The sequence below is a fragment of the Pungitius pungitius genome, chromosome 7, assembly GCF_949316345.1.
Source record: "Pungitius pungitius chromosome 7, fPunPun2.1, whole genome shotgun sequence".
Classification (NCBI taxonomy): domain Eukaryota; kingdom Metazoa; phylum Chordata; class Actinopteri; order Perciformes; family Gasterosteidae; genus Pungitius; species Pungitius pungitius.
This window is the reverse complement of record NC_084906.1, coordinates 21684174-21707786: the sequence shown is the minus strand read 5'-3', so window position 1 is coordinate 21707786 and position 23613 is coordinate 21684174. Positions and strand designations below refer to the sequence as shown.

The window sequence follows — 23613 nt, the reverse complement described above, 5'->3', positions numbered from 1 at the left end:
ACTCGTGTTGTTGTGGTCATTTTAGGCTCTGACCAAATGAATGGAGTTGAATCGAGTGAGTTGAGGCGGGGGGGGGGGGTAGTCGTCCTTTAGCCCCGCCCCTCTACGCTCATTGAAAACAGAACACAGCTGTTGAGGCGCATCGTTCCGAACGTTAGCATTAAAAAGCTGTTAGCCGTGTCCCGGATGTGCCCGCTGGAATATCAGAAGAAGAATAAGGTACATGAACAACTTCGGTGATTAGCAGAACAAGGGAGAAGTTTGTTATAGTCTTCTACATCACGTAAGCCTCCCCCATCGAGGCAGCTAGCTAACGTTAAGCGCCGAGCTCGGGTTGGATGAGTTTGTTTTTAGGCGCAGTACGCTCCGTTATCAAAGTGCATCGTCCATCAGGAGGCGCGAACAAGCGAGGGCAGCGATACTGGGACTCACCCAGTTGTTGTGAGAATATGCGTGTTGCTGGTTGAACCAGCTTATCTCCGACGTTATTTTGGGTTTTATCCTCCACCCACGTGAGGGCACGGATCCCCCCCCCCCACCCCACCACGCGCTGCGGAGTTTGAACATCACGGTGATAATAAATCACGCGCTCCCTCACAAAGCCGTTAGCTCCGTGAATCAAGCTAGCAGCTGTCTGCGGCATGCTAATGTGGCGAAGAGCGGGGGGGGGGGGGTGAGGTCTCTACAGCTGGTGTTTAGGTAGCACCGGACTGTCCCGGTAGAACCGGACTGTCCCGGTAGAACCGTCTGCCCAAACATTCTTAACATACTCACTGCACGAGCTCTGCTCCTGGGCAGCTCATTGGGCGGTGAACCCCCCCAGCTGCTCCCTCGCGAGCACTTTGGGTGTGGCGGGGGTTCAGCAGGTAGCCTGATCCTGACAATAGATGGTATGACCCACCATCTGTTACTGTAGATGGTATGACCCACCATCTGTTACTGTAGATGGTATGACCCGTTACTGTAGATGGTATGACCCACCACCCGTTACTGTAGATGGTATGATCCATAACGTGTTACTGTAGATGGTATGATCCATAACGTGTTACTGTAGATGGTATGACCCATCACCCGTTACTGTAGATGGTATGATCCATAACGTGTTACTGTAGATGGTATGACCCGTTACTGTAGATGGTATGACCCACCACCCATTACTGTAGATGGTATGATCCATCACCCGTTACTGTAGATGGTATGACCCACCACCCATTACTGTAGATGGTATGATCCATCACCCGTTACTGTAGATGGTATGACCCACCACCCATTACTGTAGATGGTATGATCCATCACCCGTTACTGTAGATGGTATGATCCGTTACTGTAGATGGTATGATCCATCACCCGTTACTGTAGATGGTATGATCCATCACCCGTTACTGTAGATGGTATGACCCACCACCCGTTACTGTAGATGGTATGATCCGTTACTGTAGATGGTATGATCCATAACGCGTTACTGTAGATGGTTTGACATGAATACTTTTATTAACAATACAGTATCCTGGGGCTCATGTCACTCCTGAGATGGTTTGTTGACCCTCTTAATGTCAGAAGCAGGAGTGTGTAGTCTGCTCATCTCTTTGTTACTACTCAAACCTCCTGTCCATCACTGTCCTGTGTTACATTTTGTTTAGATATGTCAATGCTTCTGAAAGCATTGTTTGATTGAGTAGGTGGATACAACTTTATCATTATTTCCAAATGCTGTTCTCCATCATAAGTCATAAAGGGAATCCGTTTGGGATCCTTCCTGTTTCTACTTCTGATACCCGATAGATCTGCTGCTCGTGGTGATGGACCCCCAGAGAAACCTTTACATTGCTACTCGTCCTTTCTCCTGACGGGAGAGAAAGCCCCTCTCTGGGTTGAGTTTGCATGTTCTCCCCCCTGCGTGGGTCCTCTACAGGTACTCCCCCCCCCCCCCCCCCCCCCACCCCCCACAGACATGTTCTGGGGGTTAACTGGTGACTCTAAATGGCCCGTAGTTGGTTGATTGTTGTGGCCTCCGTGTCAGCCCTAAATGGAGACCAGTCCAGAGGGTACCCTGTCTGGTGCCGTGACCCCCAAACCCTCGGAGGATAAGCAGTAGAGAAGATGGACCTCCCAGGTGCATTCTGGGAGTAGTAGTACACACAAAGCTTCCCTTTCTATTTGAACGATACCCGTTCTGGAGGCGTTGTGGTTCCCATTAAGCTTCCTCTCTCCATGTGACCTCCCGCCGGTGCTCGGTGTGGCCTGGTTGCCGTGGTAACCCCACGTCTGGCACATCCATTCGGCACAGATGGATCAGCAAAGTCACGTGAGGTCACGTTGTTCCTCTGAGGCGCGACCAAAGCTACTTATCTTGATGTGTTTCGATAAGGACGTTACGTGAGGGGTTTGTAATGCAGCTTGGCTCTTGGGTGAAGTGGGTGTTGTGGACACGAGCTTCATCAGCTGACAGCCTGTGTGAGAAGATGAAGGACTATAAAAGGATAATGCACTGGATCTCCCTCCAGACGTGCACAGGCGGCACAGCGCTGCCTCGCCTTTTGAGCAATGCGCCTTTAAAGCAGCAGAGGAAGTTGTGCAGAAAGCAGCTCCTCCTCTTGAGAGTGTGCTGACCTCCTGGTTCCTGCTGTGGTGCAATCACAGAAGACGATCCAGACTTCATCGTATGATGTATGTCATGTAAGACCTGAGCAGTGAATCGTTTGGACTAAAGTTGGATCTCTTGGGGGGTCTCTTTAGGGACATTTGACAGCTGGGTTATAGTCAAAATGAGTAGTATATTAGCTTTTGACCTCCCCCCCCCCCCCCTTTATAGAGAGTCATCGTGTAAATGAGACACGGCCCAGAGCTTTGAATGTTCTTGGTGGTTTCTCCATGAAGAGGCTGATTGGAAACCATCAGGGTTTATTGATCAGCATTTTTCATTGTATTCAGAACCTGCTTCCTGTCATTCTTTCATAGTCCAATAAGCCATTTAGGGGTCATTCCAGTGTGGTACGTCTACTGTCTGACTGGTTCAGTCACTGACACAAGCTGCTACACGCTCTGTTCTCTGCTTACTGATGCTTTCTACTGCACCTTAGAGTAGAGACACCTGCTGGCTAATGTGAGGCACTGCACCTCAGGCCTGCAGGCAGAGTGCATGATGGGAGTTCCTTTGGAGCGGCTCATATACTGTGTCCTTAATTGAATTAGTTACAAAGAGATTTAACAGATAATGAAAGTCTTTTTCTTTCGGTAATTGTGTTTCTTCTTTAGACCACTAGTGGTTTTATTGATGTTTCATGTTGTTTGATTATTTTCCAGATGAGCAGCTGCTTAAGTGCACATGTGCGTTGTCATGGTAACCTCCTATCAAACGGCAGTGAGCTACTAGTTCCCTCGGGCTCCTGGTAGGGCTGGGCGGTGTACCACCCCCGTCGCCCGTATGGTCGGGGGGGGGGGGGGTACAAACCCATGGTCATGAAGATATTTAACGTTACATGAACTTTGCATGCAGCGAAATACCCAACTGAGATCAGCTTGTTGGGAGGATCCGACCACCGACTCGGCGTCGCTCCCCTTTCGGGGGCAATGATTGAATGAATGAATGAATGAATGAATGAATGAATGAATGAATGAATGAATGAATGAATGTGTTAACTTGAAATAGCTGTCACACACCGGGTCGCCCTCAGAATGTTAAATACTGTGATATGGACTCCAGCCCCTGCTTCTGAGTAATGTTGATTCCTGTTCATCGCTCCCAGCAGCAGCCTGAGAGCAGCAGGTCCAGACTCCAGAACCAGAGCCCCCCCCCCAACACCATGAGCATCTGACACACACACACACACACCTGGTGAGTAGGACCCGTTTGTGTGTGAACATTACCATAATGTCATGTGTGTTGTCTGATCCTTGGATTGTGAATGTGTTCATTCTGTACCTGATGCTGTTCGATGGTGAGCCTGTATATGCTTATCTACATTTTGATATCTTCACAGTCTGATGGAGGCCGTTGTCTTTACTCTCTTCTGAGCCACAACCCTCCATTTATAAGTGTGTGTGCGTGCGTGCATGTGCGTGTGCGTAGAGGGCCGGGAGGGCTTTTCTGAGGACGATGATCGCTCTCGTGCTGTAGAGCTAGATGCTGAGGGAATGATGGACCTCCCCGATGGCCACTCAGGCATCACCTCCACCGCTGCCCCGGTGTCTGAGGTGAGGCCCGCTCTCCACACAGCGCGCAATGACACGGGGACACTAAGGCCGCCTTCTTCACACTTCTTCTTGTGTTGTAGAAGAGCAGCAGCTCAGAGTCTCTCAGCGATAAAGGCTCCTCGGACCTGAAGAAGAGTTTTGACGCCGTGGTGTTCGACGTGCTGAAGGTCACGCCAGAGGAATACGCGGTGAGTGAAGCTTCCGTGGTTAAAGGGCCTTTACTCTATTGTACAGATTAGTTATTTTCAAACAAAGAAATAGAAACATTTTACAGCATTAAACAAGCAGCTGACCAGACATTAAATATCATACAGAGAACTATACAATAATTCATATGTGGAATTTTTAAAATGTATTATTATTATTACAATTCAGAGCTTCAGAGTTTCTTTGAAGCTGAAGTTCTGCTTCCAGTTTAGAGTCTCGATGACGGTCTCCTCGTGTCCTTTAATTAAAACATTGTTAGTTTTAATGCACAATGATGGACAATAAACAAGCTGCACTCTGTGGATACAGACAAGACGTTAAAGTTACATTTAAACATGAAGTTATGAATCTAAACTCTGTCCTCAAACACGTTACCGGTGAACAACATCAGTCTCTGACACCACATTAAAGGTCATGAAGACTCGTTCTAGTACAGTTATATCTCATGTATAACCGCTACGGAGACGTGAAAACCAGCGGAGCATTTCACAGAAGACTCGCCGAAAACAGGCTGCTCTGTGCGGGCTGAGATGAGCTGACCGCCCGGTGCTGGAGGGTCTGACGGTCCGTGAACTACACCTCACATCTCCATCCACGGAGCACATTGTTACGAAGGCTGAACGATGACAAACCGCAGAAATGTTGCTTTAACAACTAACTTCTCGTCTGAAAAAGTCCTAAAATCACATTCCCTTAATTAACTATTAAATATCATAGAATTTATAAACTTCGCCTTGCTGTTGTGTTTATTTCCCTCTGTCGTGTTGCCTGTTGCTGAGGTGAAATGCATTCTGGGATATTTGGCTCTCAGAAGAACAGACGAGCCTGCTCCGATGCATTCTGGGTAAAATCGGCGGGGCGAGTCACATCCGGGTATTATGACCATTCTCGGCCAGATGCGGACTTTAGAATTGGACCAGAACTCGGGCTGCGACTGATGACGTTTCACGAGAACTAAAACACAAGGACGCATGTCTCTTATAACCTGGTCCTCTCAGCACTGTTCACCACCAGATGGCGCTCCCTCCCCCTGTTGGACTTTAGACTTTTCATTGAACACGTGTTGCATCATGTTCAATGACCAGATTTATTTCATACTTTTACTTCGATTTGAAGTAAAGCGTTCATTTGAATGTTTGGTGACAGTTTATTATTTGATGAATTAATAAATATCGTCTGATTTCATGTGTTTTTTTCACATCTTTAATCCTTTAATGTTTTAAATGAACCCTTTTTTTTACGCCTCAGTGCGTTCACTGGTTATCTTTTTCATCATATTGCAATGACTTGTGGGTAATTCCCTCGACAGGGTTCATAAAGGACTCAAAAGCTGCGTCTTATTTGGTGCGCTGCAACCTCACGTTGACCCGGCCTTGTGGTCTGCGTGGGCCGGGTCCTCCAAAGACCGCATAGACTGAACCTCTGACACTAAAAACCTTAAAACCTGAAACACTCAAATCCAGATAGAGACGGTAATCTTCTTATTTCACTTATGAAGATAAGCCTCCCCGGCGGAGCATGAACTTTTTCTGGTTATTTTAAATTGAATCTGTTAAGCCACATACTTTCAGCTCAAAGTAATGTTGTAATCTTAAGGCAGAGAAAACAATGAATACTGTTCATAAAAACCAACAGCAAACACATTTATTGACTTGTATGCAATGAGGTACGAGCTAATTTGACTTAAGATATTCCAGAATATGTCCCGCTACAGCAGCTTCATGTCACACACACATGGTTCTCCTTCAGCTTGATGCTTCCTCCTGCTCCAGGAAGCACAACTAAATGTAACCTCAGCCTCTAAAGTGTGAACGTTTGACGTGTCCTTCAAATCGCGTGGAAGGAGCCCATCGGGGGGGGGGTTGACAGTGGGATCCAACAAACCCTCAGAGTCAGCGGGGGCCTCAGGTCTGTGAGCCCATAGGGGCGGGGGGCTGGATGTAGAATGTAGACCTCATGTGACCATTCTGGTGCTTTGTCTCCTTCAGGGACAGATCACGCTCATGGACTCCCCCGTGTTCAAAGCCATCCAGCCAGAGGTGAGCTCACACACACACACCCACACCTGTTCAAATGCTTGTCAACACAAATAGCCCATCAGCCAATCACATGGCAGCAACACGCTGCCTGAAGGCACGTAGACGTGATGAAGACAACTTGCTGGAGTTGAACCGAGCATAAATGATGAGAAGAGAAGTGACCATGAGGATGGTCAGCTTCAACCTGCTTCCTCCCGCCGCTGTGCACCCACTCAGCTCAACGCTGCTAACGCTGGTGGGACGTTTGTCAGGGAGCCTTTGAGCAGCGCATCCAGTGCAGCGTGATGAGAACACCAGGAGGTGTAATAATGTATAAAGCAGCAGATATGGATCTACGACCCTCCACTGAGTGTTCTTTGGATGTTGGGTTAGCAAAGTGAGACGGATCAGAGGGAAGAAGGAAAGGAACCAAGGGATTTGTAGTGAAATCCTTTCCTCTTGTCTAGATTTATGATGCTGAATAATCGCTGTGTTCTTACCATACTGAAGCAGATCAGAATGAGACGTGTGTGTACGGGCCCTAAACGCCACGTGGTCACTGCACAGAAGTAGAGTCATTTCCTCATAGACGTCTATGGGAGCAGAGGAGTCGCCCCCTGCTGGTCACCACACAGAAGTAGAGTCATTTCCTCATAGACGTCTATGGGAGCAGAGGAGTCGCCCCCTGCTGGTCACTACACAGAAGTAGAGTCATTTCCTCATAGACGTCTATGGGAGCAGAGGAGTCGCCCCCTGCTGGTCACTACACAGAAGTAGAGTCATTTCCTCATAGACGTCTATGGGAGCAGAGGAGTCGCCCCCTGCTGGTCACCACACAGAAGTAGAGTCATTTCCTCATAGACGTCTATGGGAGCAGAGGAGTCGCCCCCTGCTGGTCACTACACAGAAGTAGAGTCATTTCCTCATAGACGTCTATGGGAGCAGAGGAGTCGCCCCCTGCTGGTCTCTACACAGAAGTAGAGTCATTTCCTCATAGACGTCTATGGGAGCAGAGGAGTCGCCCCCTGCTGGTCACTACACAGAAGTAGAGTCATTTCCTCATAGACGTCTATGGGAGCAGAGGAGTCGCCCCCTGCTGGTCACCACACAGAAGTAGAGTCATTTCCTCATAGACGTCAAAGCTTTACGAGTTAAAGTTAAGAACCTTTTCCCTCCGGTAAATTTCACAACCTGATAATCTTTAGCTTAAAAATGAACCAACATCTCAGAGGAAAAGGTCTGGAGTTCTTTTTTGTTTCCGAAACTCGCTCCTCACAACGTTTGTGATTTAGTAGCTTTGGCTGAGGACCTTCAGCTCTTCGTTCCACATTGAGTTCTTGGGGGAATTGGGAGGGAAGAACTGAGGAAACAAGACATTCATTCAGTACTTTGTGTTCTAGAGAATAACTGGACCTTGAGACACTCGCAGATTCCATCACAGTGACTCATCTTTGCCTTTCCTTGCGAGTTTTAATCTTTCAACGTTTTTGTTTTAGAATGTGACTTTTAGTCTAAATGCATAGTGGGAACATGCTTATTGTGTTTACTGAACCACACAGCCTCACCCCCCCCTCTCCTTCAGGAGCTGTCGAGCTGTGGCTGGAACAAGAAGGAGAAGCACAGCTCTTCTCCCAACGTGGTGGCTTTCACTCGCAGGTTCAACCAGGTGAGGACTTCCCCTCTCCTACGAGCCGCCAATCACCCCGAGGCTGAAAGTCATAATGCGTGTCAGTGCACCGTGTAGGGGAGTAGGTACGCCGTGCTGCCCTGTGACGTCATCAACAGGACGCTGTGGGGAATGATGTCATGGGGCATTGGACCCTTTGATCCTCCTCCAGCCCCCTTAACTCCCACTTCACTGCCACCCAGCACAAACATGAGACCATCTCACAAGAATGTGCTGCCATGGAAACCCCTTGTGTCCATCAGTGTAGAGGAAACCCTGCGTCATATCAGGACACAATGTGCAGACGTCTGACACCTCGGGGGTTGTGGTGAATATCTGTTGTGTAATCGGTTGGAATCATCTGGATCTTTCTCCAGATGTGGTTCCTGATGCAGTCTGGAGTCAAACCCTCTTTGAGGATGTGACTTCTTGTCATTATTTGTCTTGTAGACGAGCTTCTGGGTGGTTCGGGAGATCCTCCATGCTCAGACACTGAAGATCCGAGCGGAGGTTCTGAGTGTGTACATCCGCACCGCCAAGGTACACAAACAGGACTTCACACGGCTCCCAGCTGGAGGTCCCGTGATGACTCCTCTGTTTCCTCCCTCAGAAACTGTGCGACATGAACAACCTCCACGCCGTCATGGCCGTGGTGTCGGCGCTGCAAAGCGCCCCCATCTTCAGGCTGAGCAAGACTTGGGCGGTGAGTTCCTCTACGTGGGGAGGTCTGCTTGAACCAGGACGTCACGCAGACCTGAACCAGCACCCCTTCACTCCTACCCCCTTCACTCCTACCCCCTTCACTACTACCCCCTTTACTCCTCACTGCTACCTTCTTTTACTCCTCACTGATACCTCCTCTACTCCTCTCTTTTTCTCCTTCACACCTAGCAGAGCATCAGGATCCATTTAAAGAGCCATCAGCTTACATAACTCCACGATGATGTAATGCTGGAAATGTCTCCTACCACAGAAAGCACAGGAGAACCTTTACTCCTTTACAAAGAGGGAGCAGATTTACAGCTGGTTTCTTTTTGACTCCTGCAGCATTAAGTGTATATTTGTAGTCGTAGTAAGTCTAAGTGATGATGTCGTCTGTTGAAACCAATGGTTGGTCACTAGGAGGCGGAGCCTTCGTGTTGCTACCTGACGTAACTGCTTCCGTCTCCGCCTCCTCCTCACAGCTGCTGAGTCGTAAGGACAAGGCCACCTTTGACCGCCTCGACTACCTAATGTCCAAAGAAGACAACTACAAGCGTCTGAGGGACTTCATCAGCAGCCAGAGCATGGTGTCCTGTATCCCGTACCTAGGTACCCCCCCCCCACACACTCACACGCTGAGACTCGGTGCTCCTAGCTTCTGATCTTCATGGGCGGTTCACGAGTAGAGTCACCGGATGCGGAGCATCATCTCCTGGAGTGCAGCACCATGCAGGATGATCTGAACGAAGAGGGAGTCTAACCCTCTGATTCATGACCCTGATAATGTGATGTTGTTCTGCTCGGCTCCTCCAGCCTTTGGTACTTGGTCTCCTTCGATGGAGACGGGCTCCGAGGTGTACGGAGTTCTTGGGGAGGAATAATCCGACGTAGTAGAACCACAGCTTGCTGAGGGGTTCTGGTCCTGGCCGGTCCTCATGACGTGGTCTTGGCTGGTCTCTTGGAACCGGTACATCCTACGTTGTGCTTAGTCTTTAAGATGTTCTGACTCACGGGTCCACAGAGGCTGAGCAGGTCTGATTTTATCGATCTCACCAGTAAACTGGATATGATTCAGAAACTTGAATTCACACTTGAATGTTTACAGAAGAATTTAATTAGAAAAGTGTTTTTCTGTTAAAGTGTCCTCCTGTATCTACATGGGGGGGAAACCAAACATATAACCACATTAGGAAAGGTTCTGGTGCCGGAGTGGATATAAAATGACTATATTACTATAAATACACTGATAAATAACAAAGTAAGGCAGAGTGACACCGTACGAACATTCATTCTCTTAGATGACCTTTTACAAACAAAGTTAAAGATATTTACAGACATGCTGGAGCAGCCCCCCCCCCCCCCTGGCTCTGCAGAGTCCTGTCCCACACGTTTCATGCTCTGGTTAAACATTCGTTACGGGCCGATGTCCCTGTCAGCTGCTCTCAGGGAATCTCCTGTGTGAACGGTCCTTTGCCTTTTTATTACATATTAGAGTAAGTAAAACAGGACGGGGGAGGGACATAGGAGCTGGTTCCACTCTCACTGGAGGAGGACGATGACATCACTTCCTCTCTGTGAGAGACGTTGTGGGTCGATAGCGGAGGCCTCAGTCGATGGGTCGGATCATGAGGCGGGTGGTCTTCAGGGAGTAGAACCCTCCTCCGTACTCGGCCCAGAAGATTCCGTCCTGGAACTTGCTGCGGTAGACCCCCCCGCTGTACCACACGCCGTTCAGGTTGGTCTGGCCACAGGCGTTGTACCACCAGCCCCCTTTATGGAAGTGGGCGCAGTTACCTATTGGAGAGGGACGCAACGCCGTTGGGATGATGGACAGCTGGAGGCGGAGCTTAGCCAGTGTCATTTTACCACCATGTCACAATGTTTCTCATATAATGATGATATAGAATGCACTTTTACCTTTTTAGGAATATTCAGACAAAAATGTTTATTCTAAATTAAAATAGATTAAAATTACACAACCAAAACAATAAATGAAATGGAATTTCTGAGGTGGTTACAATGAAGATCCAGTCATTAGCCACCACCAACCCAATATGCAGTAGTAGAAGTTACCAGAGAAGGCGTCCTTGTCCCGGTCCAGCGTGGTGAACTGCTTGCCGTTGTGGCTGCTGAAGGAGTCGCCGGCGTTGCCCTGGTAACGGCCCAACCTGAGCCGGTAGCCCTCGCTCTCTGGCTCCAGGTGGAAGCTGCTGTACTCGGCGTAGACCTTCTTCCCGGTCCAGTCCTCCAGCTCCACCATCAGCTTGTAGTCGCCCTGTCCCCCCAGGTTGTAGATGTTCTCCAGGCCCAGCCAGTGTTCTCCGTCAATGTTCCCGAAGCCCTTCTGTGAGAAGAACCAGGAGGTTAGAGGTTCTGCTTCCAGTTCAAAGTGTCTCTGAGAGGTTTGAGATGATCAGAGTTCTGTCTCGTTCTTCCTCTGCGTGTATTTGTGTTTTTGTTGCTCACTTACAACCTGGATCACATCTCCGTGTGAGGGGGGGGGTTGAGCTGCGTTTGCCTCTCTCATAGCTCGGTCTGTAGGTTCTGTGGCTCCAGCTCTTGGCTGACTCCACCGTGAGGAAATCCTCCACTAAGCTGCTTACACTGATGGAGCAGCTGGCCGGGAGCTCACTCATCTTTCTGCTTCTAGTTTGATCTCATTAAGTTTATCCCAAACGTCCCCTCACCTTGTAGTTCTCCCAGTTCCGAAAGAAGTTGACCGACCCGTCCCTCCTCCTCTGCAGCACAGTCCAGCCCCCGTTGTCCAGGCCGTGCTCGCACCAGGCCTGGATCAAGCGGTCGCTGCCGGTGGTCCTCAGCAGGTACATGCCGCTGGTGGTGTGGCCGGCCTGTCGCACCTGGAAGCAGTCTCTGAAGGGACCTGAGGTCGGAGACAAGTGTCTCTGATTAGAGATGGGGTCTGTGGATGGGGTCCATTGTTTCCAGTTGACGATGCTTAGCCCTTGAAGTGGGAAACGTGTAGGATTTTTACTGGCCAATGAAATGCTAGAAATCATTTAATGGCCTTATCGATGCTGCATCTATAAATCTTGTTTCAGCCTCTAGATTTGTACTAAAACCTACCATTTCCTAAATTACAGTCATTTTTCCCCTCCAGAGCAAATATACAATAGTTTTTTTTATTGCATATGCAAAAGTCATCATCATCAATCGAGGAGCTCAGAGAGAGAGAACGGTTTTCTGAGCCGAGGCCACATTCTCTGGAAAAATGTCTCCTTTTTGCTGCAAGCTTCCCAACATCAGAGTTCCAGGGTCACACGGAGCTTCCATGGACCATTCGTGCAATCTGCTTGTATTTAGTGTGTGTCTGTTTTTCTCCTTTCATCCATCAGAGGAGAAGTTCTCATTCTTTGTAAAGTGCTTCATGGAGGCGAGAGGTGAAAGTATTTGGGGGAATTAGTTTTTCTTTTCCCGAAGGATGAGCCTCTTTGTCTGTCTGGTTTTAGATAAATCATCAGTTCAGATGGAGGGCTGATGTTCACCATCTGGTCCAGATCTGGATGGAGCTGAGGACTGTTATCACAGAAGAGAGCTGATCAGCTGGAACAAACCAAACATGTGTAATGGTTCGCTTCATTGGGGCAGAAATAACCAAGAACACTTGTTGTTCTTGTTCTTTTTTACTTTTTTTCACCCCGAGGTAAAATAATTCTCGTGTGTGTGTGTGTGTGTGTGTGTGGCTAGTTTGTCTCTCTCTGCCCCCCCCTCCTGCCCAATGGTGTCATCAGAACACTATATCACCTGCCTGGGAATCCTGCTTTTTCACCTCCAATGAAGCCTATAATTATAATAATCGTCATTTGAGCTTGAAGTGCATTGTGTATATTATGATCAAATACACTGATGCCACAGGTTCTGAATGAATTCTGACATTATTATTATTATTAAGGCTGTTTTGTTGATCATGCCATAATGGAATGGACTTCATGTTGACCTTCACGCCTTCCACGGACTTTAAATCTGTCTAAAGCCTTCTACGGTGTTTCTTTAACGCTGTTCACCTTTAAAGGTGCTTGGTTCTGTCTAAAGGAATCACAGGGATCTGTGACACTTCGTCTTAGTAAGAAGACTTTAGTGTTTGGGACAAATACCTCAGTGGTCCTTCATCCTGTCTTCACCGGTTAAATGAGTACGTACCATCAGAGGTGAGTGTCCCCTGTGGGGGGGGAGGGTTGGTCCCAAAAGGGCTCGCGGTGGGGGAATCCATGCGCGGCCCTCTGGGAAAGGCCCGGTTGTTGTTATGGATCTCGTTGGTGAAGCGGTGGTTCACTGGGAGCTTCTGTGGTACCACCTGAACCAGCGGGGGAACCACCGGCAGCTCGCCGTGCCCCCCTCTCCGCAGACACTGATCCTCCAGCTCCGAGATGAGGACGGACTGATTGTTGACCACTCCGGCCATCGTGGAGAAGCGGGCCTCCAGCTCCTTGTACCTGGAAGCCAGTCGCATCATCTCGGAGGTCACGTTGAGGACGCGGTTCTCCAGCTGGGCCAGCTCCAGAGAGTTGTCCCTCTTTCGGATGATCTCGTGGAGCAGCTGCATGTAGAGCTGGGTCACCCTGGAGTTCATGTTCCTGCTCTCTTTGCGCAGCAGCTTCATCTCATTCACCAGGTTCCCGTCCACGTCCACCACCAGCTGCAGGCTCTCAATCTCACGCCGCTGTTTGCTCAGCACCTCCCGCACATCTGCAATGTCGATGCGAGTCACTCTGTCCTTGTCGGGCTCTGGGCCTGTGGTGCTGGCACAGATTGGACCTGGTGACAGATTTGAAGGACTTGGATTAAGACAAAATGAGGAGTAACTGAAAGTGTAGGACACAAAGAAGTGGTGCTTTTGAACCTGTGATTTTGTGCTCTGGGACGAGGAAGGTGTAGGAGCACTTCTTTGCATCCACCTCGATGGGGGCTCTCTTACTCCTGATGAGAGGAGGCCCATTGGTCGCCCGGGCTTCCCTCGAGCTTCTGCAGAAGCTGACCCCCCACAACGAGAGGCACAGCAGGGTGCACAGGCTCCATCTCTGCCCCAGCATGGCTAGTTGGGTGGAGCAAGGGCTCGATGGAGAGCTGTTGGTCCTGCGCTTCCCCCCCCAAGCTCCCTGAGAGGACACAACATGTTAAAGAAGGAATGTCAACCCTGATTTACATGGAACATATAAATATTCAAATAATCAGTAGTTGTTCAGGAAAGTGTTCCAATTAGAGTTGTTCAGAGGACCGAGTGAGAGGGACAGAACACGTGGGACAAGGCCTTGTTGGTTTTGCTTCTGGTAAATGCCTCCAACATCTGTTTGTTTTTTTGCAATTCCTTTCAGATCCTTCGAGCTCATTCACATCCTGAAGTCCTGCATCGCATTAACCTGAAAGGGTTTATTTCACCCAAGGAACTCTTTCAGATACTGAGTTGTACAACCTGACGGCTTCTTACACTAAATAGAAGATTCTGTCTGACGGAGGCTCATGTAGAGCATCAAGACCTTCCATCATCGGTCACTTATTGGAAGTCTTAGTCTCCTTCTCTATGTCAGGGTCTTCCCACGCTGGGATAGGAGATCCCAACACTTAAGGAAGTGTTTGGTGAAAATGTCTCTAAGAGGATTCAGGACCTGGGTCACACAGATCGGACCCCACTGGCCCGTATGGCCCCTCCTGCTAAAACACCGAGCCCTGATTCCACCGCATCCGTGAGAGCTAAATATGTGAGATATGCTCTCTGCTGGGGCTCCACAGGTTCTACAGGAATGTTCAGGACTGGTCTTGTGCCTCCTTCTCGCCCTGCTGGTTCAAAGCACAAAAACCGACAGACTCCACTTAGAACCTGGGACACGAGACGGCACCTCCACCCTGAGACTTCTCTGTGACCCCGTTGTGGTTCCGCAGGAACTCAGTGGCTTGGACCCGAGGGCGAGGAGACGGCGTGTCCTGTACAGCCACAGTGACTCCAGCAGCTGGGCTCCCTTTGTGCCCTCAGCACGCTGACGTCACCTTACAGACCATCCATCAGCTGGCGCCTCCTCCATCCCTTCAGGTCCGGCTTCCTCTTTGGGAGCAGGTTCTGGTTACGAGGGCTTTCTTTCTTTCATGGAACCCCGAGCTATCAAAGACATTCCAGGGGAAGGGTGAAAGGTCGTTGGTGTGTTCTGGGGGTAAAAGGTTTACAGCGTAAACAGGCACAGCTTCTTTTTTCCACCCTGACAAACGGAAACTAAACATTGAGGCTCTGACCTCCTGCAACGTGAGGGAGGAGCCTTCACATTGTTGCATTAAACCTCAAAGAATGACCACTTCCAGTCAAAGGCTGCGTGACTAACCACATGTTCAATCCTGATTGGGCTGCAAGAAATGCAAAGGCTTCATTTCAGTCTCCACTGAGGTAGAATAAATCAAATCAACAAACTGCTGCGTAATAAACATTCATTCCAACATGATCCCTCACATCCACCAGAGCTCAGGAGTTAAATGTATGCGCATTGATTGAAGAGGATGGACTGGCTGTTTACAGTTAATTTAATTGTCATAAATAGATTTTGTATTGTATTAATGAGACGTGTAAAACCTGTTGCACAAGTTGCTTCATGAATTGGAACTAAAGCTTCAGCAACGTGCCTTTTATTCCTTACTGTTGATGTGATAAAGTACAAACTGGGGCGGAAGCAGAGTTCAGATTCAAAAGATGGACAACAGTGAGGATTCCTCCCTTTATGTAATTTGAACAGAACTCGTTCCATATGGGGGATTATTTTCATCTCCTCTTTCTCTCCAGAGCCTTTGTGTTCTGTGGAAGCAACAGGACAGAAGCTTTATTTAAGCTTCTGGTTATGAATAGTCAGGGGACATTTATTTAGTCTGTGGTTTATAACCGGTATCTGATTAACTTGTGAGATTTCCACGTCCAGTCACACCGGGTTCAAGGCGGATGGCGTTTGTCACTGAGAGGCAGCGTGGTTCGTGGTTACCGCCATCGCCCTGCGCTCAGCGCCATGATGGAATCATGGTTAAAACTACAACAATAGCTTAATAACGCTTCACAGGGTACAACACAACAGCTTATAACACTAAAAATTGTACTTTTATAAAATGAGAGGCACCAGGAGCCGAGTCTTTCTGCAGGGTTTTGAAAAATCCCACATTTAACAGTTAATGAAAGATCAGAAAAGGTTTATCGCAAAGTTGTTGGAGGCTGTGGTGCGCCCTCTGGTGGCGACGCAGCACTTCCTGTCTAAGACGCGAGATATACGATGATGTAAAGAGCTAACGGGTTAGCCATCTAGCTCAGGTTAAATAACAACAACATTCTCCTTCTTGGAGAGCCTCACATCAATCCTAATATAATAATATCTACACGTATACATCCGTGTTCTTAAAGCAGAGGTGTCACATCCCTCCTCATGGACCAAGTTCTGGTGTCAGAAGTCAAGTTTATTTCTACTACTTTTATTTCGCCAGTGGTTCCAATGGAGAAGTCTGATGACCTCAGTTTATCTTCCAGTTTATTATTCAAATCCAAGCAGTTGTTCTGCCAGAACCGGAGTGGGTCTCTGAGCTCCGGATCTCCAGTGGTGATTTAATAGCAGGATGAGTCCGTCTGTGTTTTGAAGCATCGCGCTTTGAAAAGCACGAGAGAAACGTAGAGCGTGTATTTCCCTCCTAGTTCCCACATCTGCTCCTCAGACTTTCCTCCACGGAGGCCAGTAAGTCATCACGTCCGCCTGTGGAGGGAGTTACATGACATCATGGAGCCCGGCCAGAGGGACGTGGTTAGGGTCAGGAGCTCTCAGGTTCTAGAGCAGAGGTCACTAACTAGTGGACCGCGGTCCGGATCCGGACCCAAAAGCTTTACCCAGAATCCTCCGCTTCTGGCGAAGTTTTTTTTTTTTTGTTTAAGAAGGAGTGCTTCAAAGGTTCCTTGTTTGATCCATGAACAACCTTTTCATCCAAAGAGAGATCCCCTGCTGGCTCCTCCCACAGGCCGATTATCCAATGAGGACCAGGTGCTGATTAATACCGTATTTAGGAGTCGTTCATGATGCTGTAGGATTGAGGAGGAAGCCCTGAGGCCACCATCTGTTTTCCTCTTCTAGTGGAACTCTAAAGATGTGGGCTGATGTTTGGGGGGGGTCTGTATTTGGGATTAGGGTGTGCCCCCTGCCACACACAAACACAACAGCTTCACAAACCCTGCAATCAAACAGCCTTTGTGGGTCGTGCTCATGAATGCACAAAGTACAAGGAGTCATGCAGATAAGAGCCCCCCCCCCAATGGGCTGGAGAGCAGAATTCCAACCTGATGAACACATCTTCCAGTAGGTCTGAGTTAGCTGCGTTAGCTGCTAGCTCCACTTCAGCTCAGACCTTTTAGTAGAACCTTGGTGGTCCACTGTGCGAGTGCCGGGCTGACCCCTGGGTCGACCCGGGTCAAAGCCTGAGAATAGTATTGGCTCCACGGGGGCTCAGCATCGCCCCTTGTGTCCCTTACAATCCATTAGCTTAGCATTAGCTCCACCTTAGGTTTAGCTTGCTGTGTGTGTCCATTGAAGGCTCAGAGCTACACACAACGTTCTTAGTGTGTGTTTACAGCTGGTTTTTTACTTCTTCTCTTTTCCAATGGGAATTATTGACGTTATTGATCTTCCGATTTATTGATGAAAGCTGTTCTTTTTTCCTTTGTTTTTCACCCCGAGGTAAAAGAATTCTCGTGTGTGTGTGTGTGTGTGTGTGTGCTAGTTTGTCTCTCTGCCCCCCCTCCTGCCCAATGGTGTCTTAGTGATCAGTTCTTCTCTCCAAAGAGCATCTGAGGCCCCCAAAGCCTCCAAAGCAGAGCCAAGGAAGCGTTTCTAAATGTTTGTGTCTGCAGCCTGCGGCCCCGAAGGGTCCGACCCGCTCAGCCGGAGCTCTCCCAGCTGCTCGCACACACACACACACACACAGACTCACACACACACAGTCTCACAAACACACACACAGACTCACACATACAGACACACACACACTCTAAAAGCAGGAGGGAGTCAGGCAGCATTTACCTTTGTGCGATTCCTTCACTTGTGTGTTGTGGGTCGAGTCTCAGGACTCATGTCGGTGTGTCTTTGTCTCCTGAAGCTGCTCCTCCTCCTCTGGTCTCCTGTGGAACGTCTTTACTTTCCATACGATGGGGTCCTGTTGAGGACTCAGCTGTCCCGAGACATGGTTCAGCACACTGAGCTCTGAAAACTGATGCTTTCAGTTTTCACAAAGGGGGGGGGGGCTGAAAGAAGGAAGAGGGGGGGAGTTTGAGATTGCCTTTTTTTCTTCTCCCCCTCTTGTTTTTTCTAGGATTAGCCCCGCCCACCTCTGATGTCACTGCTTTGGAAACAAGAGAATAACAGAGCTGCCCCATTTAGTCCTTCATCAGATGTCAGATGTCAGTCATTCAAGGAGTTTGATCTTCTTCCTGCTCATCGTCTTACTGTCTGCTACAAAAGTCAAAGTATCATAGAAGATGATGAAACATAAGCTATAAAGATAAAAATAAAGTGCACCAGCTAACAGAAAGTGAGTTAGTCAGTCGGGGGGGGGGGGCTCTGTTGATGAGCCTGACTGCCGAAGGGAAGAAACTGTTCGTGTGGCAGGAGATCTTAGTCCTGATGGACCTCAGCTTTAATACAAACGCACGACCCCCCCCCTCCTCGGCTTTCTGATTTCCACTTTATTTAATCAGAGACGTGAAACGCCGTTTATTTCCTGTGCAAAACGTGACGTAGATGAGACGTCTTTACCTTTAATATGAGACTAAACATCTCACCTGTGCTCCAACCAGAAGAAACGTGGGGGTTCATGAACACGGTGTCTGATGGGTCTGTTTCAGGAATGTACCTGTCTGACCTGACCTACATAGACTCCGCCTACCCGTCCACGGGCAGCATCCTGGAGAACGAGCAGAGGTCCAACCTGATGAACAACATCCTGCGGATCATATCGGACCTGCAGAGATCCTGCACCTACGGTGGGCCGCTGTTAGATATCTATTCATATCTATCTATATATATATATATATATAATATATATATATAAAGTCTCAAGTGAAATCATTCAGTTTGACATTCTTAGTGATTAGTCTTCTAGCTTTGATCACTCATCTCTAGATGATATTTGTCTTCTTCTGTCAGATGTTTCGGTGTTGCCTCACGTTCAGAAGTATCTCAACTCAGTGCGGTACATCGAGGAGCTGCAGAAGTTTGTGGAGGACGACAATTACAAGTAAAGAAGCTGGAGGATGCTGGTCTTCATCCATGTGCACCAGCAGGAGCTGATGCATGTTTGTTCCTTTAGGTTGTCCCAGAAGATCGAGCCTGGCAGCAGCACCCCGCGAGTGAACCCCCCCAGAGAGGACCTACCGGGTAGGTCAAAGAACCCGCTGCTCCTCTCTTTTTTAAATACAGCCTGGTGCTCAAGCCTCATTCACCCCCCCCCCCCCCCCCCCCCCCCCCCCCCCCCCAGGCCAGGAAGCGTCTCCTCTCTGCGTCCGTAAACATCCGATAGCGGGCGAAGGAACCAAAGTCCCGGCCACGCCGCCGTCCCCCAGGAACCTGCTGCCCTCCGGACACAGGAAGTGCCACAGCCTGGGCTACAAGTCAGTGCCTGTTCTCCAGTCCTCCTGTGAGTCCTGGTCCAGGTCCTTACCTCCTCCCTGTGTCTCCTCGTAGCTTCATCCACAAGATGAACACGGTGGAGTTTAAAAGCGCCACGTTCCCCAACGCCGGCTCTCGCCACCTGCTGGACGACAGCGTGATGGAGAGCCACAGTGCCGGGGGGGGGCGAGAAAGCTCCACGTTGTCCAGCGGCATCTCGCTCGGTGAGACTCGCGATGTGTGCGTGTGCTCGTTGTCATGGCGACCTGAGTGCGTGTTGACGCCGTCTCTTTGTTGCTCAGGGAGCAGCGAGGGCTCCGAGCTCAGCGAGGAGGTGTCGTGGCCGGCGTTTGAGAGGTGAGGCGTCTGAGAACCCCCCCCCCCAACACACAGCTATGCAGACATGACTACGTCCCGCTTTAGATCCCCCCCCCCCTGACCAGTAGACCCCTGAGCAGACCACACCCAGCAGCCCCTTCAGTCTGACCAGTAACCCATCGATGACTCCCTCATCAGCCCCAACTCAGCCTGAGGAGAACAACTAAACCCCCCATTGTACCCTGAACAGGACTCGGTTCTATCACTCTCTGGGCCCAGTGACCCGCGTGGCCCGCATCCCCTACAGAGGAGTCCTGAGGCCCAGCAGGTACCCAGCTGAGCCTCCACAGCCCCCCCTGTGTGTGTGTGTGTGTGTGTGTGTCTCAAGCTGTCTGGGTTGGGCTTCTTCTTCTACTGGTATCATAAATCTTAAACATCTCACATGTCCCACACACACCTGGTGATTCTGGTCTCTTCCTGTGATACATTTCTAACAAATCTGAATCAATCAATGAGGTCATCATCCAGGAGGGGCCGAGGATAAGTGGTTAGAGGGCCCCCCTCCTGTCACTCTCTGCCCCCCAATGTTGTGTTGTTCTTAATCACGATAAAGTTTTTTATTATAAAAGAAGTATTTTCAGCAGATTTTAAGGTGTGTGTGTGTGTGTGTGTGTGTGTGTGTGTGTGTGTGTGTGTGTGTGTGTGACACTACTCGTGTGTGTTGTAGCTCGGCGGAGTCAGAGGAGCTGGCGGTCCACTTGTACCCCGGAGCGGTCACGATGCAGGGGGTCCTGAGGAGGAAGACTGTGCTGAAGGAGGGCAAGAAACCCACCGTGAGAGGACACACACACACACACACACACACACACACACACACTCAGTAGAAGGTGTCTCAGGCCTCTGAACCTGTGCTTCTCGTCCTCCTCGTGATCTCAATTGTCAGAATATGCTCATGAAGAACTAACCAGGTTTCACATGTAGTTGCGTCCCATTTGATGGGCTTGTTCCTCAGGAGGACCAGGTCTTCTGGTCTACATGGACCGGGTCCTCTAACAACCACGTAGACCGAACCCAGCCGTCACCTGTGGAGCAGCGTATAGTTCAGTCAGTCAATAAAAACCACAGCAGCTCACACATTTCTGGAGGCTGGAGGTCATTTGACATTTGACAGGTCTGTTCTAGTCAAGGCCATTGAGACCAGAGATGATGAATCTGTAGGTTCCTGGTGGGATCCGTGATGAGCAGATCCAGAGTGTGAGTAGGAAGCTCAACATGCTGCTGCAGGTCAAGTCCCTCAAGCAAAGGAGGGGTGACATGAATCTCTAAATGACCACATTAGCGTACATAGTGCAGTAAAGTAAGGAGATCACTTTTCTCTTTGGACGTCTATGAGAAGCTCCGTCATGGAGTAGGGAGATTTGCGTAGATGGCTGGTCCTCAGCTGAAGGCCATGTACTTACAGCCAGGGGAGTCGTCTCCTGGTTACACACATGAAGTGAAGCCCTTTGTGCCTCCATGAAGAACCTCTCTGGTGACTCTGTGCCTGCAGGTGGCGTCGTGGACCAAGTACTGGGTGGCCTTGTGTGAGACTCGGCTCTACTACTATGCTGCCAAGTCCCTGAAGGCCTCCGACAGGAAGCACGTGAGTCTGAGGTCCCGCCTGGTGCCATCTCACCAGGTAATGAGAACACACCTGTGTTAACATCTCTTCTTCTGGTGGTTCTGCTCAGTTCAAGTCGACGTGCAGCAAGTGTGTGTGTGTGGTGGGTTTGATGGTCATGATGGCCGACGACCCCGAGCACCCAGACGTCTTCTTACTGACGGACTCCGAGCAGGGTGAGACGCACACACACACACACACACACACACACACACACACACACACACACCTTCTTCCACTGAGGGGGGTGTGCTGGTGCTTGTGTCTCACTGATTGTCTCCGTTGCCTAGGTAACACCTACAAGTACCAAGCAGGGAACCGAATGAACGCTTTGCTTTGGTTCAAACACCTGAGTGCTGCCTGCCAGAGCAACACACACCAGGTACACACACACACACACCAGGTACACACACACACACCAGGTACACACACACACACACCAGGTACACACACACACACACCAGGTACACACACACACACCAGGTACACACACACACACACCAGGTACACACACACACACCAGGTACACACACACACACCAGGTACACACACACACCAGGTACACACACACACACACACACACACACACACACACACACACACACACACACCAGGTACACACACACACACCAGGTGTACACACACACACACACACACACTTATCAATGTATGAATTAAAAGCTCAATTTACAGTTTATCTACATAAAGTTTCCGATCTTTTTGAATAAATGCTGTTAATTAATTAACATTAATTAATGTAAAACGGTTCCTTCCAACTTCAGGTTCCAGCCAATCTGATGTCATTTGAGTGATGATGAAGATGAAGAGCAGTACTGAATGAATATTGGGAGCTTTCACTGCCATGAGCCCCCCTGACCCCCCCCTCCCTCTCCACTGAATCTTCACCTGTGCGTGTGTGTGTGTGTGTGCGTGTGTGTGTGCGTGTGTGTGTGTGTGTCACAAAGGTACAATCATCAGTTTAAGTTAAGACGAGTTCATTCTTTTTTCCAGTGTTTATTTGCACACACACACTCACACACACACTGTACACATGCACACACACACACACACACACACACACACACTCACTGTACACATGCACACACACACACTCACATGCACACACACACTGTACACACACACACACCCCAGAAGACTTTAAGCTGTGAAAGGACTTTTCTCGTCTATCAGACTATTTTTTGTGGTTTGTGTTGGTAGTTGTTTGGAGGGGGGTCCATCTCCCAGTATTACCATGACACACACACACTGTGTGTATATATATATGTGTGTGTGTGTGTGTGTGTGTGTGTAGTTTCACGGATCCTAAATATTAAAGGTGATCCGGTCAATGGAGACGACACTGATTCCATTAATATTCATCATTTAAAAAAAAATGAAACAACTGTTTCCATCCTGTTTACAGTTTTACCCCCATGTTGTGTAGAAAGCTTCTTTACCCCCCCCCCCCCCCATCAATGTGCACCTCAACGCTTCACGCTTTTTGACACTTCAGACGTTCAGATGTCTGACTGAAGGAAGCAGAGGAACATGTGCACAAAGTAAAGTCCACACTGAAGACGAGGAGCTCACCACGCTGGAGCTGAAGGAGGATCAGGGTCTGTGGGGGGGGGTCAAAATCCCTTTAGCTGCTTCTTGGTGCTGTTTATCCATAGAATCAGTCTCCGTGGAGGCAGGTGTTTGATGAACAGATGAATGAGTTGATGGATCAATCAGACTTCTTTGGTTCAGTGTTTGGTGAAAATAATGGAACCAGGTCATTTTTGGGATGCTGCGTGTTTTTATTTTTTTCAGGTTGACGTCATTTTTGGGATTAAGGCAGAAAGTGTTTTCAGTTACAAGGAAACTTGATGCCTAAATCTCTTGTTTTTGTGTTATTTCCTTTAACAAACCTTGATCTACTTTTATTCCCCGTGTGAAATGAACCAGTTTGTGAATTCTGTCTTTTTAAAGGTCACAAATAGTTTAACCCTTTAAGAGGTTAAGAGTTTCAGCCTGTTGGATTGTTGTGAAAACGAGGGAGATGTGTGCATGACCTTTGACCCTGTGTGTGTGTGTGTGTGTGTGGCGCTGTGACCTCTCAGCTGAGTGATGCGCTGCCTTGTTGACGGACTGAGAACCAATAAACACTCTAAAGCCTTTTTTTACAACCCAAGTCGCCTCCTGCTCATTGGGTTAAATTCTATTTCATCGCTTTTATCACAAAAT

The 23613-nt window shown here is 48.9% G+C and overlaps 2 protein-coding genes across 5 annotated transcripts; one reads left to right on the top strand and one right to left on the bottom strand.

The window, feature by feature from the left end:
• The first annotated feature begins 96 nt into the window (after positions 1–96).
• ralgps2 (Ral GEF with PH domain and SH3 binding motif 2) lies at positions 97–23560 on the top strand. Of its 4 annotated transcripts, none has more exons than XM_037469230.2 (21): positions 97–219; positions 3750–3835; positions 4070–4194; positions 4275–4382; positions 6390–6440; positions 8002–8085; positions 8536–8625; positions 8696–8788; positions 9270–9396; positions 18647–18784; positions 18948–19038; positions 19111–19178; positions 19279–19411; positions 19485–19633; positions 19712–19766; positions 19978–20055; positions 20455–20560; positions 21277–21369; positions 21458–21563; positions 21678–21769; positions 22170–23560. In XM_037469230.2, the coding sequence occupies exons 3-21, from the start codon at positions 4135–4137 to the stop codon at positions 22197–22199; spliced, it is 1752 nt and encodes a 583-aa protein (XP_037325127.1). In that variant the 5' UTR covers positions 97–219; positions 3750–3835; positions 4070–4134; the 3' UTR covers positions 22200–23560. The 4 variants fall into 4 exon arrangements, with proteins under 4 accessions (XP_037325127.1, XP_037325124.1, XP_037325126.1 ...); XM_037469227.2 differs by having other exon boundaries at positions 3981–4194; XM_037469228.2 differs by having other exon boundaries at positions 99–219; positions 3747–3835; positions 3981–4194.
• angptl1a (angiopoietin-like 1a) lies at positions 9879–18022 on the bottom strand. The gene is made up of 6 exons (XM_037469233.2): positions 17826–18022; positions 13646–13901; positions 12946–13560; positions 11475–11668; positions 10861–11131; positions 9879–10581 (listed from the first exon to the last, which is right to left on the bottom strand). The coding sequence occupies exons 2-6, from the start codon at positions 13833–13835 to the stop codon at positions 10394–10396; spliced, it is 1458 nt and encodes a 485-aa protein (XP_037325130.2). The 5' UTR covers positions 13836–13901; positions 17826–18022; the 3' UTR covers positions 9879–10393.
• Positions 23561–23613: the final 53 nt, after the last annotated feature.

Bases quoted from the DNA above. Each gene is read 5' to 3' on its own strand.
- angptl1a (XM_037469233.2), bottom strand. From the start codon at position 13,835: ATGCTGGGGCAGAGATGGAGCCTGTGCACCCTGCTGTGCCTCTCGTTG. The intron at 11,669-12,945 runs GTACGTACTCAT...CTCCGACCTCAG, and splicing joins GGGGACACTCACCTCTGATG to GTCCCTTCAGAGACTGCTTC. The intron at 11,132-11,474 runs GTGAGGGGACGT...TTCTTCTCACAG, and splicing joins GGAACTGGGAGAACTACAAG to AAGGGCTTCGGGAACATTGA.
- ralgps2 (XM_037469227.2), top strand. From the start codon at position 4,054: ATGTGCGTGTGCGTAGAGGGCCGGGAGGGCTTTTCTGAGGACGATGAT. The intron at 8,086-8,535 runs GTGAGGACTTCC...TTTGTCTTGTAG, and splicing joins TCACTCGCAGGTTCAACCAG to ACGAGCTTCTGGGTGGTTCG. The intron at 19,634-19,711 runs GTGAGACTCGCG...TTTGTTGCTCAG, and splicing joins GTCCAGCGGCATCTCGCTCG to GGAGCAGCGAGGGCTCCGAG.